General features: G+C 40.4%; 1 protein-coding gene across 11 annotated transcripts in view; it reads right to left on the reverse strand.

Moving 5' to 3' along the window:
• The window catches only part of CHD7 (chromodomain helicase DNA binding protein 7), a 186,926-nt gene that overhangs the window by 50,857 nt on the left and 119,718 nt on the right, over nucleotides 1–16,351 (reverse strand). For all 11 annotated transcript variants that reach the window (XM_055091196.1, XM_055091195.1, XM_024127103.3 and 8 more), the window contains 3 exons: nucleotides 12,139–12,276; nucleotides 11,033–11,098; nucleotides 5,114–5,169 (listed from right to left, as the gene is read on the reverse strand). In XM_055091196.1, coding sequence (XP_054947171.1) covers nucleotides 5,114–5,169; nucleotides 11,033–11,098; nucleotides 12,139–12,276 — 260 coding nt within the window. The remainder of the gene's footprint in view (nucleotides 1–5,113; nucleotides 5,170–11,032; nucleotides 11,099–12,138; nucleotides 12,277–16,351) is intronic.

Genomic DNA, 16,351 nt, shown 5'->3' on the forward strand with positions numbered 1-16,351 from the left:
ATCATATTCCAGGCATTAGCCAATGCTGTTACATGAGAGAAAACAACAAGAGGAGTGATAATTGGAAAATAAGAAGTAAAACTATCTTTATTTGCAGATGCCATGACTGCATAACTGGAAAACCCTAGAGAATCAATTAGGAAACTAATTCAAATAATAAAATAAAATAATTCCGTTATGCAGCAGGATATAAAATTAACAGACAGAAGTCAAATGTCTCCATTCACACAAATAATAGCCAGTTAGAGGAAACAGCATTAGGGAAAACCACTTTTACGGTATCAACAAAGATAAAATACTTAGTAATATATTAAATAAGAAGTGTGTGAAACTTGCATAAGGAAGTATTTAAAACCCTCCTAAAAGATACGAAAATCAAGTTGAACCAACTGGAAAGACATCCTTGTTTTTAGATAACATGACTCAACATCATAAATCATAAATTTGTAATTTAACGCAATGTAAATAAAAATATAAACAACCATTTTAATGGAGTTAGACAAGTGAATGCTAGATTTATATATAAAAATAAACATGCAAAACATCCAGGAAAACACTAAAAAGGAAACATCTTAGGAGAAACTAGATAAATCAGATATTAAAATACACTATAAATCCTCTATAAGTAAAATAGTGTGCTACTGACTCGTGAAGAGATAGAGCAAAGGATTAGAATAAATAACAGATATGGATACAATAAATATGTATCTTTAGTTCATGATAAAGATTGCATCTCAAATCACCGGGGCAAAGATGGGCTTTTTAATAACGGTGCTGGAACGACAATATTTGGAAAAGAATAAAAAATCGGAGTCATGCTTTACTCCATATACAAGAGTAAACACCAAGTGGATCAAGAGCCTAAACAGAGAAAATGAAACCATTCAAGTACTAGAGGAAAACATGGCCAATTCCTCTTAAACCAGGAGGTAGGAAAAGGCTTTCTAACTATGATTCAAAAGTCAGATCCTATAAAAGGAAAGATTAATAAATCTAAAAAGACAAAACACTTTTTAAAACTTACAATGCTATAACCAACAATAAATAAAGCCAAATGACAACGGAAACTGGGAAAAGATAGCTGCAACATATAACACAGATTAAGGACTAATATCCCACATATATAAAGAACTGTTAAAAACTGAGGGAAGCACAATAGAAAAATGGGCAAGAGATAGGAACACATAATTGACAGAACAAGATACAAAACTGGTCTTTAAATTTATGAAAAGATGTTCTAAATCACTCACAATAAAAGAAAATGCTAATTAAAACCACACTGAAATACGATTTCCCACAAAAAGTAAAAAAAAACAACAAAAAAACACACCACTGCAAAGGCTGTGGGGAAATAGGTGCTCTCCTACATTGTTGGTAGGAATGCAAACTGACACAACACTTCTGGAAGGGAATTTTGCAATGTCTAACAGAACTACATTTATGTATGCCTTTTGATCTAGCAATCCCAATTCTAAAAATTCACCCTGAAGCTATGCCTCCAACAATTCGAAAATACATAGGCATGAGAATATATATTGCAGCATTATCTGTAACTATAAAATATCAGAAGCCATTTACATGCCGGCATACCCAGGAGATTGTGTGGATAAGTTATGACACAGCCATGCAAAGGAGTACTAGGCAGTTGTAACAAAGAACGAGGAAGACTCTATGAACTGATGTTGAATAACTTAGTATATGTAGTATTGTGAAAAAAGCAAAGTGCAAATGTGTACTCATGCTATTCTTTTGTGTTTAAGGAAGAAGGGGAAATAATAGTATCTATCTGCATATTCATGCCAAAACTTATAGGAAGAATAAATCTGGGATTAATGAAAAGGTAAGTAGGAATGAGGTGGAAAGGAAGGGAGGATGGCACTTCTTCTTTGGGTATAATTTTGGGTACAGTTCTGACTACTGAACCGTGTTAATATTTCATGAACTTGGAAAAAAGCAAAAAAAAAAAAAAAAAGGAAAAGAAAAGAAAATCAACAAGGATGCGGGGGCGGCCTAAAATGGAATACAAACAGAAGCTAATGAACCAAACTGAGTAGCAAATAACATTGCACTGAAGCGGGGAGGGGAGGAGAACCAACCTGAGGAAATACTGGAAAAAGCATTTAGCCTCTACAGCATCAGGCTAAAGACAAAAGAACGCTAAACAAATACTGAATGAACGCTAGTTAGCGGGCTTCTTTTTCACAGAAATAGGGTCTAGTAATTCTGAAAGCACTTTCTATATATCCTAGGATTAACAAATAAGAAAATATATTATGGAAAATAGGAGCCAGGTTTCTCATAGTCGAAAAAATGCAGTTATTAATACTGGAAGGGGAAAGAATAGAATGAACCCTGTGGTATTGAAATAAAATTGGAAGTATCACGGGCTTCCCTGGTGGCGCAGTGGTTGAGAGCCCGCCTGCCGATGCAGGGGACGCGGGTTCGTGCCCCGGTCCGGGAGGATCCCACATGCCGCGGAGCGGCTGGGCCCGTGAGCCATGGCCGCTGAGCCTGCGCGTCCGGAGCCTGTGCTCCTCAACGCGAGAGGCCACAACAGTGAGAGGCCCGCCTACTGCAAAAAAAAAAAAAAAATTGGAAGTATCACTATAAAGGCACTGGTTTTCCTTGTTGGTAGGTAGGTAGGTAGATAGACGTGCATGTGTGTATATATAATAAACATATATGTGTGTGGAACATATGTAGGTATATATGTCATACATACATACATATCATATATACACATGCAGGTGAATGCCCTTCCTAGCCCCATCCACCCGAGAGGTCTGGAAGCAATGACCCCCCAGCAGCAATGAGCACACCTAGTACCCAAATCTTGGTTTCTAAATGCCCTTCTCCAGTAAAAAAACCACCAAGGCTCCTTAGAGAAACGATCAGTTCCAGGACTTAAATAGGGAAGTTGCAAATGGGTTAGGAACATCCTCTGGTGCCAGAAAGTAAGGAAGAGCTCGAAGAAGGATGGAGACAAGGCAAAAGGAAGGGAGGAGACAGCTTGCAGGGGCTCCCACCGGCCAGATCTGGGATAATGTGAGCAAAGTAAATAACGGTAGGACGGTAAGGAATTATGACGCACTGAATAAAAGAAGACTCCACAAGTCCACACAGCTATAAATGAGCAGATAGGTAAGAAGGTAAAGCTCTTCCTTACAGCAGAAGCCCTACCAGTAAATTCAGAAGGAACAATGGAATTGTTAAATCACCACTTAGCGACTGTCATGTTTAACAGTCTCAAAGCATCTTTCCACAAGATACTTTTTAATTATAAGAAGAAAAACAGGAATTCTTTGCACTGTTTTTGCAATTTTTCTGTAAATCTCAAATCATGTCAAATGAAAGTTAAGAAAAACTTTTAATTTTATGGAAACGTTAACTTCCCTTAGATCTCGATAACATCAGAGAGGAAAGCTACTTCTGAGCACGGCTTTGCCTCATCTCACGTGACCGATGGCAGACAGGTGGCTCGCCTCCCCTGGCTGGCGGCGGTGGCACCCGGGCAGGGAGCCCGGGCCCGGCTCTGGGGCTGTGCGCAGGCGACATGAGATGGTTCCCACAGACCAAGCGCCTCACCTCCCACAGCCGCACGCTGACCGGGACGGGTGCCTGTCTCGTGGTGCCACGTCCTGGCAATCGATACTCAAACTTCTGTGCTTTGAGTGTGATTTGATCAACCGGCCAGAGAACTCTCTGTCTCTCTGGCTTACTTCGTTTTCTCCTCCTTATCTGGTCTTTCCACTCTCCTTATAAGACTATCTGAAACCATGCCATGTGCATACCTTGCACATGTGTAAACTCATCGTGCTCTGAGTATAAAAAGATGACAGCTTCTAATGTTTACTGAGCATTTTTCATTTCACTGAATTCTTACAATAACACTGGTAAGAGACTCCTTCATCTTTTTACCTGGTAAAAGGTTTTGCCCGCAAACGTCAGAAACGCATCCGTTAATTAACACAGCGCCAACTGCAACAGGGGGGAATGATAGAAACCACGAGGCCTGATGCTTTTATTTTCGCGGGTAGGGTAGATTTTCTTAAGCTGTTCTGACAGCTCCCCAAAGCCCCTCTTTAACCCTAGAGTTTATTAATATGGTACTTGAGTTCCTTGCCTCAAAAAGCTTAAAGTGGGCTTCCCTGGTGGCGCAGTGGTTGAGAGTCCGCCTGCCGACGCAGGGGACGCGGGTTCGTGCCCCGGTCCGGGAGGATCCCACGTGCCGCAGAGCGGCTGGGCCCGTGAGCCACGGCCGCTGAGCCTGCGCGTCCGGAGCCTGTGCTCCGCAACGGGAGAGGCCACGCCAGTGAGAGGCCCGTGTACGGCAAAAAAAAAAGAAAAAAAAAAAAAAAGAAAAAAGAAAAAAAAAAAAGCTTAAAGTACATTTAAAAAGTTTAAAGTACATTTAACTTTTATGTTATGAATAAATATTTTTGTCCTTGTTCTGCGACTGCTGTTTGTCCTCCTCAGCAGGATGACTATTGATGCTTCCAACGAGGCTGCCTCGTCGAAGCGTGCTTGGTCCTAGTATCCGGCTTCCATCTACAATCAGAACAACTCACGGTGCTTTTTCATGCAGTTTTCTTAAAAGTTATGCAATTCAAATTCACTAGACAAAAATTAGAAATGAAAACGGAGCAACAAAATCATAGCTCACTGCATTTCAAAACATGAGTGACGTCACGATTTCCTAGAGCCTCTGCCTCAGAGCAGAGTCCTCATCTCGGGTGCCAAGCATCCCAATGAAGGATGACGGCAGGGAGCCCCACAGAGCAAAATTCATTCTCAGAGTCAGGCAGGTGTTATAATACTTTCCTCACTTTTCTGTTATTGTATGTGTTTTCATCCCCTCGAAAAAGAACTTCTTGGTTATACACAAAAGCTAGTCAGCCTGTACACCAATTACACATTTTGCAGAAAAATAAAGCTCATAAACTCTCAAAGATAGAAAAGTTAGTAGGCAATGGCCTAAATGGCACTGAATAAACCACACCAAAATTTCCCCGTTGCCAGTTTTTTAAAAAAAATTTTCCTGATTACCTTTTAAAATTTGATAGATTGAAAATATATTCCTCCACGGAAAAAAAAAAAATCACAATGTACTTACAAGTTTTTGTATTTCACGTAGAACTCCTCAACTTCTACCTCTTCTCCAGATTCCTTCTGCAACAGAGGAAAATTTCAGGCATGTACTTGAAACCATCTACTAGAATGTTCCAAAGTAATGATTTACTCCCGTGTGGGCACAAACAGGCATCGCAGAAGCGGCACAGGGCGCCCCTGGAAGGATGAGCACGTGGTGAGCTGCTGGAAGGCCAGAGGGATGAGGGCGGACTTTGCGCGCTACCCGACGGGCTCCGGCTCCTCAGACGTGCATGGCTTCAGCCCGTCCCTAGCACATGCAGCTTCATTCACAACAGCCTGACCCCAAATGTGGCTCTCTGCCAAACCCACAGTGCTAAGTAGACGCCAAGCGTACCATTTTCTCAGGCAGCAGCCAATTAGCCACTGCTCTCCTGAATGCCATATGGATTATTTTTGGCCGCCTCATGGCAACTTTACATGGTGGGTTTTGTAATGTTTTAAAATATTTAAAAGACATTTATTCCTCCATATAGTTAATAACGCTAAACAAGAAACCATATAAAACTACACCTTGTTCCGAGGCTGTAATTTCAGTGCATCACTATTCACAGTTTCAGTTTGACTCAATGGCACAATTAAAATCTCTCAGACAAGATGTCACAGACACATAGCAGCCAAATAAGATTAACACTCCAAATACTACACGGAGGTGAGGTTAAAATCGTGACCCATCAGCCAAATCAAGGGTGCAGTGGCGAGATTATCTCGAACATCTCCCCTGATCCTGCCTATGGAAATGTCTGCAGAAGACACTGCACATATAATATTCTAAGCATCTCTTTCAATATTGCTTTTCCTCTTGGTTGTAGGCTGTTAAGCAAGTCATAATATGTCATTTTCTTCTGGAACATTTGATCAGATAAATCAGGGATGTAAAAAATAAACACCACTTACAGATGTTTAGAGATTTGCTTTTACACTCTTACAAGAGTACCTGCCTTGAGGGCCACATTTGGCTGCTAAACTGCCTCAGAGGTGCCGCAAAGAAAATTAAGGCAAGTCAGAACACAGCAGAGGGCAAACAAAGGAGCAGAGACTTCCTACTGGGTGACAGACTGGCACCAGATCTGTTCAAAGAGACGAGGGTCACCCTCAATCCGCAATCTTCGAACGACTGTCAAAGACCGTGAACTTAAACCTTTTCTTCAAAACTCTCACACATATCAGTTAAACCTAAATTTTAAGCAGTTTTTCCATCTGCCTAGAGATCACCAGTAAGAAGACAGGATATTGAGGAGTGGGGTCGAAACCCATTAATATCTGATCCTGCCCTAATGGCTCTATAAATGGTCATCACCCTAAAGCAGCTACTTAAATCAACGTGTTCAGAAAACCATCTGTATCCCCAGATTTTCTTTTTTTAAATTATTTTTTATTGGAGTATAGTTGATTTACAGTGTTGTGGCATGTCCCAGACTTTCAGGTGTCCAAAATGAAAAGAAATGTTTGCTGGGTGCCCTCAAGAGCCAGGGACATAAACCTGCAATTACTGTATAGGTAAATTCTGGTCGATTCAAGTAACAATCCATCCCAAACTCACCTTACATTTTTCTAGCCCTTAACATTGCCCCGTTCCACTCGCACATTTCAGCAACCATTTCAAGACACATTATCTTTGTATAGAACTGGAGATCACAGTAGAAAGGCAAAGATAAGACTGTGGTCAGCCAAGAAGAATGGGGAACCAGGGTGAGCCTAGATCTTGTGATGCTTCTCATAGCATATCATGAAATTCAAACCTCGAGTGGAATTCAAACGTCTGGTCTACTGTTTTTACTTTTTTGATGTTAACTATATTTCTTTCAGTTCTGAAAGAGTTTTTCAAAATTACTTATCTTTGAGGTAGTAAAAAGACACGCTTTATCCTTTCTATGTTCTGTTATCTCCTGATTTCCTTCTTCCGGATCTTTCCTCCTGTACTGTCCCCTTTCCATCTCGTTCTAAGTGGCCTCACTGTCTGTAACTTCTAAGTGGGCCTCAAAGCACACAGATCAACTCTTGAACAAAGAGGCGGTTTTCATTCTGTCTCGATTCTGCTCCAGAAAGTTCCGACTCTTAACGCCATCAACTGTCTGTCCCTGACTCTCGTGAGCACCCATTTTCTCATCACGATCAGCTATACCCCTGGGGGTGTGCTGTGGAGATCTCAACAAGAGGGTCTCAGGCTGTCTGGGAGGAGGTGATCAGGTTCCGAGACCTCATTTAGTAGCACCTGGAGCTCGTGCAGAATTGTCCCAGGACCTATTTCTCTTGGATGTCCCAAATTAGAACCCTGTGCTTTGTTTAACTGACCACACATACTGGATCATCTTCTTGCTCCCAGAGCTGTGAGTAGAGAGCTGTAATAGAGCTGTTTTGCCCTTCATTTCATATAAGTATTATCACGCTGGCCTCTTCGGCTTTACTCAGAGCAAAACAATTAACAAAAGTGTGTGAATCCATAAGCTCTCAGGAGCATCATTTTAATTACGCACTAAACGGCAGTCAGTTTGACCAGACTCTCTTGACAGTTGAAAACAGCCCCAGCCTCTACCTCCCATGCCCCGGTGTTCAGAAGTCTTTCCATAATGGGCATATCCAATGCATAACTGAGTCAAGGCACTATTTCTGTAGGCGCGCGCATACACGCGCACACACACACACACACACACATACACACACACACACACACACACACACAAACCCCACTCAAATTTATTTCTAGGACAGTTACCGTTAAATTTGAGAGTCCTCTGAAGTAATTTTATGTGCTCGATAGACTAGTTTTGAGAAATGTGTGTATCTTTTCATTCATTAGACTCCTAAAGCAGTCTGTCAAAATCCTTACTATTCACATGAAATGGAAAGCTCCAAACATATTGAGCCACACTTGTTCCACTGTTCACATGAAACAGAAACCTTGACCAGGCACTAAATCAACTATTCTGGTCACCTGGATTCTAAAACAGCCGTTCAGCAAACGATAATCCTGTTGGCCTGAAAGAATGAATGACCTTTCCCAAGCACCCTATTACTAAATTAAGCAGTCACACTGGGGAAACAAAGCTAAACTGTAGAGTGAAAAGGCAGAAATTTTGTTAAATAATGCACAAAAGAATGGAAAAGTGCCTTGATAAAGGTAACAATAAAGCAAAGGTATGAATCCATTCCTACTTCTGGCCCAACCTGCTGGATACTCTACCAGAGATACCAAATCATAGTTCATTTAGACAAAAATAGGACATAATAATACAGAATCCACTTTCAAAACTACTTTTGACCTTCTGGTACAAAAAGGATTTGAACTGTTTTCCCCCAAAGACAGATGGCTCAAAGCAGAAGGGGCTACACGATGACTAAATGTGGAAAAGAAGAAAATTAACCTTTATACAATCCAAAAGTCCATTCTTAAATCTACCTCGAAATTCAAATACAAGTACCACCTATGTCCCTTGCACTGGGTCTCACGCACATTAATTTGGGTTTAGAACAACATAAGTGCCTGAGCCATCCCTATATAATAACACGAGGTGCGGAGTTAGGGAGGTTCTGCCGGATGAGTTCTGTGAGTTTGCACGACTCCACCATAATGGCTGATGCTTCTCAGGCTACAGTGATGGCGTCAGCTGATTGCAAAACCCATTAACTGTCCCCACTATGTGTCAGCATGGTGCTGAGCTCTTAACCAGTTTCCATAGTGCTGCCAGGGGGAGACAAAGGCACCTTCTCACAGCCATGTCTTCCATTATTCATGGTAATAGGAAACAGACCAGCAGGCATAGCTAGAATCCAGGGGAAAATCTCAAATTTCCTTTTGCTTCTATCTGCTACACTTTCCCCCAATATTACTAAAGCTGATAACTAAAGTAACTATTTGGAGAACATGAGCAGTTTAAAAAGTTAGTACCTGCTAATGTTTACAACCTTCTAATGGTTTTTTATGGCCCTTTATGAAATGCCACTAATCTACAAGCAATTCAATGAGCTCCATACCTCTTTCTTATTTTAAATCATACCTCAAGGCATATCTCTCCTTCCAGAGGAAATTTCCCATTAATTTTCTCCATCCTAAAATTCACCTACTCAACAAATACTCTACCCTCAAGTACAATTACAGTGATTTTTAATCTCCTGTGTTAAGATGAGGCTGGTCATCTGTAAAAGGCAGCAATACCTACTCCTAAACTGTGGGTACCTATCTTTAAAGGACTGGAAAGAAAAAACAAAAAATGCCCTACGGTGGGCAAAACAGAAAGAAAACGTGATGCCCTACATCATGCGTAGTCTAAGCAGCTCTGAATAATAGAGCTAATTATAATTTGCAACCCCCAAACCTGCTGGGTATGCCTGCTGAAGCACTATCGGTTGAATGAAAATTATTATATCCCATCCAAACCACGTGCTATTTATTCAAACAAGCCACTTCAATTCGCTGAAGGGGATTATTCTTTAAAGTACATCAAGCATTCAAATTTTGCCATATATCTACAATTCACAAGTTAACAGTTCTAGAGTCATTAGAAGGACAAAAATGCAACCTTTCCAATTAGTTAAACAGTGCTCATTTCTGCTTGAACGGGTGGGAAATTTGGTTGAGATTTTATGCTCATCAGAGAGTAAATCCTCATGTTCAAAGAGTTACCAGATAGACACCCATACACTCCCACTCCCTGCACTCATTATGAAAATATCTTGACATGTTGTTCTTGATTATTTTTGTTTGAACCAGAGTTTTTTTATCTTCTGATAAAAATCTATACTTTGAATAACACAATACAAAAGCAGAGAGTATTGGAGCAAAGGTAAAGAGAAGTTTACGGCTGGTGCAATACCATTTTCAAGGATCTCTAGATAGTATTTGAATAGTGAACGTTTCCTATTTGATAAACCCAGAAGCTCACTTTAAATCCCATAATTCCTCCATTCCTCATCTCTCTCCCTGGAGATTATACTTTGTATACACTTTACGTCTTTTTAAAAAAAAGCTTATTTTACATGTCAAAACAATGAGGTTGTTGTCTTCCACACACCTTGAAAGCAATAAAAAGAAACAACTCTGCCTTTGACAATGATTCAAGCTAGAAGACAGACACCTGTGTCTAAAGGAGACCATTTTCTAGAGACACCAAACACAGTTTGCTGGAATATGTAAATGTATCTGGATGCCTATGTACTTTTTCAGACTAAAGTGTTTTCTCAAACTGGGCAAGAAGGGAAATGGGTGGGATGAAATGGGGAGTCTCCATCAGTAAAAGAAGATGCAGTGTTCCCGGAATTCGTTGTCACAGAGTGTATGTGCCCCTCAGTGACATGGGCACCGGGCTAGTGACAGGTACTTAGGGCTCACCTTTGCGGATCAACATGAATTCCGAATAATTTGGAAGGATAAGTCATATTATCTTCAAAAATTACACTGAAAATAGCTCTGTATTTCACTTCTGCACTAACAAAAGAATACTAATATTTCAACTGCATATGAAAAGTATGAGAAAACACCTACTTGCTAACATGATAAAGAGATCTTCCGGGGGGTGGGGGGCTGGGGTAGGGACCTTCCTAAGAGAGACGAGAGATAGATGCATGGTCATGATTTTTCGTAAATAATATTTATGAAAAAGGCAGCCTACAACTCTAGGAGTCCTAATACATTTCTTTTGAGACGTTTGAGTTCTTGCCTACTCTAAATGGGGTAATAAAGCACTGATTGTTTGCTACATTTTAATTTCATTTTAGGTTGAACATCCCAAAGATTGGTATTGGACTAATAAATCAGACAGGATTAGAAACATCACCAGAAGTTTCATTTTTCAACAGTGAAAATTTTAAAGGAAATTATACAGCAAAAAATAATTTAAGAGTCACACACACACCACAGGTTTTGATAACTCCACATGGCGCTTACCTGTTTTTTTACTGAACGACTACTCATAATTTTTTCTACCACTGGACCGTCTGCATCAACAGATTCCTAAAACATAAAGTGGAATGAATGAATCTAAACAGACAGTATTTCATTCTAAGCTGTAAAAGCGAGAAATCATTCCCTTTTGCACCTCCTTCCATACCCTTTAAATTCATACCCTTTAAATCACTGGGTACGATCACCAGTGGGAAATATGACTGAAAAGAACAAAAATCTCGCTTGCGGAAAAGGCAAAAGGAAGAGCTGTGTTTATTACTTCATGATTATGTGGTTTAATTGCGTGGGCTAGCATGGGTCCCTAAAGCCAAGGAGCGTTCAGAAATTCCAGCTGCCAAGAGAAAATGATCTCTGCGTGATGGCAAAAACATAACTTTTCCTCGTCTGGACCCATGGGGTTAATATACTCATCATTCTGTTACTGTAGGCAGCTTTTTATCTATGGAGGTCACATAAAATGCTATATAACAACAGAGTGCAAATTACCAAATAAAATACAAAACTGTATTTAATATATTTTTCAATGGGTTACCAGTTTGTTAACTAAAGCACAGTAACGGTAAGAAGAGGGCTTTGGGGGGAAAAAAAAAAGATCTTCACAATAATCAATCCTCCATTACTACCCATATTTTATACAAACTCTTTTAGCCACCACTTACATGGCACAGAGAATAAAGAAGGCCCTGCTGGGTACTACAAGGCAGTAATTTCATAAAGGGGCTCTTACAGTGCCAAGCAGCAGGAGACAAGCCTGAGTGGTTTATTAAAGTCCCAGAAGCTACAGCACTGAACTCTCGGAGGTAAATTCAGCCTCCTTGCATCCTAGCTCTGCCTCATCCTCAACAAAGACCATTAATTCTCCAAAATTGTGTCAAATTACATATCACAGGCTTGTACAAAAATAAATCTCAGTGAACGGGGCTTTTTAAAAGACTCCTAAACGACTAATTTCCCATAGCGTGTTCGCCAACACGAGACGAAATGTTCCCAGCTCAAAGTCCGACGCTTCTACTCAACGTCTCAGATTCCAGCTATAAAATGTCCAGCCCACCTTTTGAAATGCAGGCGAGAACTGCGCACCCACTCACCTGCGGCTCCGACTGCGAGGTTGTGGAGGGGGAGTCTCTCCCAGCAGCGTCTGCGTCACCGGCCTCCTCGTCGGAGATCTTGAACTCCAAGTCCTCGGTGTACCGCTTTCTCTTCACCTGCCTGCTGGACCGTCTCTTCTAAAACGAAAACCCGACAGACTGGGTTTAGAAAGCTGCTGCTCTCCCACTTCTCAGAATGGCACGGTACATTTATAAAATAATAATAATCGTGAAGAAAAGCTGGTGGCTTTAACCCTGTAAATCACAGAAGGTATCACAGTGGCAACAAACATAATGGAAACGGGGGAAATCTGAAGCCAGGCGCCTCGGACAGCGATGGCCCTGCCACTCTTGGGTATGTGACCTTTAACTGGGAAATGGAAGTAACAACACATCTTCCTCCTCATTCAGCCGGTGAGTTGCTCAAACGTGAAGGCAATACTGAAGCTGGGTGATGGATACGTAGGGGTTTGTTATACTATTCTATTTTTGTATGTTTTAAAAATTTTCCCCACGAGAAAAAGTCAAAAAAAGTGAAGGCATGAGAAGATAATTTGTGAATAATAAAGTTCTAGATAACTATTGTTACATGTAACATTATTGTTACATTAGTATCCAAGGTTCCAAAACGACCTCAGAGACCCATTTAAAGAGAAAGTTTATATTTTCATCTTGGTCCTAAAAGAGACAGTCTGAACATTTTTAAAGAGCTGAAGGACTGGAACGGCAGAATTTATAATGAGTGACTATGAAAAGTAATTTAAAAATTTTTTTACTACACTGATGAAAATGTGGAGGACTGTTAATACCTAGTATTAATAGGATTATTGCCAAAATGGGCCCTCTCCCACCCAGTGGTCAAAAGAGAATGCAGTACACCTTTGCAGGACAGTGTGGTCAAAACGTAAAACACGCCCACCCCCCTTCCCAGCAAGAGCACGTCTAGTAAACTACATGATGCATCTGGGTAACATCTAGCAGATAAATGGTTAAGTAAAATGAAAAGCAAGTCAAGTAACAATAGCTAGCTTATAATTCTAAGATTACAAAAAATACCTTGTGTATCTATTTGTACGTGTGGGTGATCAATATATAAACTCCTCCAGAGAAACATACTGTAAATCCTGTTTACCTCCCTACACTCAGTGAATATTTGCTAAAAAATGAATGTATACGGGTATGTTTTCAATAACAGAAAAAAATCTGAAAAGACACAACAAACTGTTAAGAGCTATTAATTCTGGGGACTGAAATGAATGGAGCAGAAAAAAGGATTTTGTACTTTTTGTTCAAAACAATTCTAGATGGTTTGACCTTTTTGATATAGAAATAGTTTTGTCAGTTAATTAAAAACAGACAGAAATAACCTTCTCATTAATATGTGTACATGATAACATCTCAGATAACTCTAAAATGACACGTGTACATTTTAAATCCCTGTTCAATTACAACTCATGGGTGAGCTGGCAAAGCACAAGGAAGAAATAAAAAGAATACTGAGAAAAGTAACACTGATACAAACCGTTCTCTAAGAATTATGAAATAAACCCTTCTGAAGAGCCTTTCGAATTTTAAAGTTGGGACAGTTTGGCAGACAGAGGCAAATTCCCCTGCCGTGCAGGCCTCAGGAGGGACGGGCATGCGACCTACGGGGCACAGGTCAGGACCAACAAGCCCCCGTGCCATGTCTCAAAGAATGGGATCCACTCACTTTTACTGTATTAAGTTTGTGCTCCCCCTGTTCTCAAAGGGGATGTGAGACAGCTCACATTACAACTGTGTATAACAGGACCATCAGATGGGTCATTCGAGGCTGTGAACTCAGCCCTACAGCCAGGGCTGCAGAGGCACATGTACCCCTCTGCCGGGAGGTATTTGGGGGGGGGGCAGGGGGGGACATCTTATTAACAGACTTCCTAGCGGCTCAGACGAGAGGCAGCGGTGATGTGGGCCAAAGGCTCCACCTCTGACCCCTCTCTCCTCTCCAGCCCCGCACAGAATAACCAGTTCCATGTGGAGGTGACACCCAGGCCAGCGGGGGTCCTGCCACCGTCCATCCTGCCCCACGTTACCAGGGGCAGTTTGACCTCGGGGGTTCAGGAGCTGAGTGCCCACGTTAGAATGAGGCGAGGCTCTCACTGCGTGACCCTGGACGAGTTCCTTTAGGGACCTCAGTTTCCTGGTCTGTAGACTAGGGGTAATGATAGTAGCTGCCTCATCAGTATACTGTGAAGGTCTCCTAAGAGAATTCACTGAAAGCACTTAAAACAGTGCATTTAAAGGGACATGTTAATGCCAAATGCAATTAGTAGGATTACAGTCATCACTAACTAGCTCCACCTTTCCAAGGGAAAATCAGAAAGCAATGAGGCTCCGAAGCCGGGCTACGTCACACGGCTTCCCTCCTCTTTTCCCAAAGCTGATCTGGAATAGCTCCGCCTCTTCTGCTTACTTTAGCCTCGCCCGCTTCTGGCTGTCAGTTTCTTTAAGATATAAAAGCCTATTATCAGGAACAACATTTTAATTTGGTGAAATTTAGTATAGTATCTGTATTTCTTTTGATATATCAATTTAGCTAAATGGAAATGGATGAATCTACAGTTTCATCTTTCTGTCATTACTGTGAGGAGAACGTGCTACTAATGACACATCTGTGATGTTTTACCAGGTTTCCATGGTTGGGGCCACACTGCCCTAGTATTCTTCCAGCACAAGTAACTAAACATCCTTGGACAGAATCTAAGACAAATCCACTTTACACTAAATCCCACTCTGATATTAAAGAAATGTTCCAGTGCAATAAAACAGAGACTTCTGTTTATTTCCCTAATAGAAATGTACATATTGGTGAATATAATGTTTATAACGAAAGTTTCTCCTCATATCAACTTTGTGTTATAAATCTATGCAACAGTGATAGGGTTAGTAATAGTGGATACAAGGTCACTTCATAAGAGTAAAAGAAATCCCAAAATACAATTAGAACTCAACTTTCTGAAATTTTTAAATGTTATATGGCTTCTCTGTCTTCTAAATAATAATTGATCTGAAGTTCATTTACTTTGGATATCAAGGTTCCTTTTCCAATTTCTCAACATAAAATAAAATTATTTATCACATAATAGGCTGCTTTATGGTCTGTTAAACTATTGTTATTTGAAACATGTGGGGGAATCAAAATAAAATATAAGAACTGCATTTAAACCAATTGCATTTAAAGCTCAAAACTTTTGAATTAACACTACAATAACAGGTCAACTTGTTAAACTTGGATTGTTTTAGAAAAGTTTCATACAGTTAAAACAGGTATGCTGAAGAGCACATTTAAATGTGTTACCACAATCTCACTGTTGTAGTACTTTGTGGCACAATTTTCAGTTTGTTAAAAGAAAAGAAAAATTAAAAAGACATGGCATTTACTAAAGTTTAAACAAATTGATCATGAAACTCAAGAACTTTAAGCCCTTTACGCGTGTGCTACAGGAAGAAACACAACCAACAAGCAGTCAGCGTCACTTCCTGTGTTGCTGTGATACAGAAGAGACACTGAGAAACATGGACCTGTGTGTTTACTGATATTAGCTGTCTGACCCGTGACAGTCCAGCACCAGCCAATTAGAAAGGATGCACGGATGTTCATTTGCATTGATTAGCGTTTTTCTATAACCGAAATGCAGAAGGAAAAAAAAACCACCACTAGTATTTCATAAAGTCCATTTGAGTCTGCGTTAATGCAAACAGACTTGTAAAAAACAGCAGTGTTTGTGAAAGAACAACAGAATTCTCTTGACTTGTGGGACAGTCTTCTTAATATTGTCCAAATACTACTGCACAAAGGTCTTAGTTTAAGCAAAAGCAATTCAGGGAAAGAAAAAAAAAAAAAACACCTGTGGGCATAAGAATTAAATTCAAAATCATTAAAAATACTTTAGTTTAAAACTCCCTAAACAATTTTTTAAAAGACAGCTACTTACCTGACCAATATCTTTTCACTGATATGGAAAGTTAGAGGAAATTACAAAACTAACTCAAACTGCCAGAGGTTATCACTATGTTAGTTACAGAACCAAAGCAAACCGAAACACATTCATTTACACACACACACACACACACACACACACACTCTCTCTCTCTCTCTCTCTCTCTCTCTCTGTCTCTGTCTCTGTCTCTCTCTCTCTGTCTCTCTCTCTCTCTCTCTCTCTCTCTCTCTCTC

The sequence above is a fragment of the Physeter macrocephalus genome, chromosome 15 (genome assembly GCF_002837175.3).
Source record: "Physeter macrocephalus isolate SW-GA chromosome 15, ASM283717v5, whole genome shotgun sequence".
NCBI classification, from domain to species: Eukaryota; Metazoa; Chordata; class Mammalia; order Artiodactyla; family Physeteridae; genus Physeter; species Physeter macrocephalus.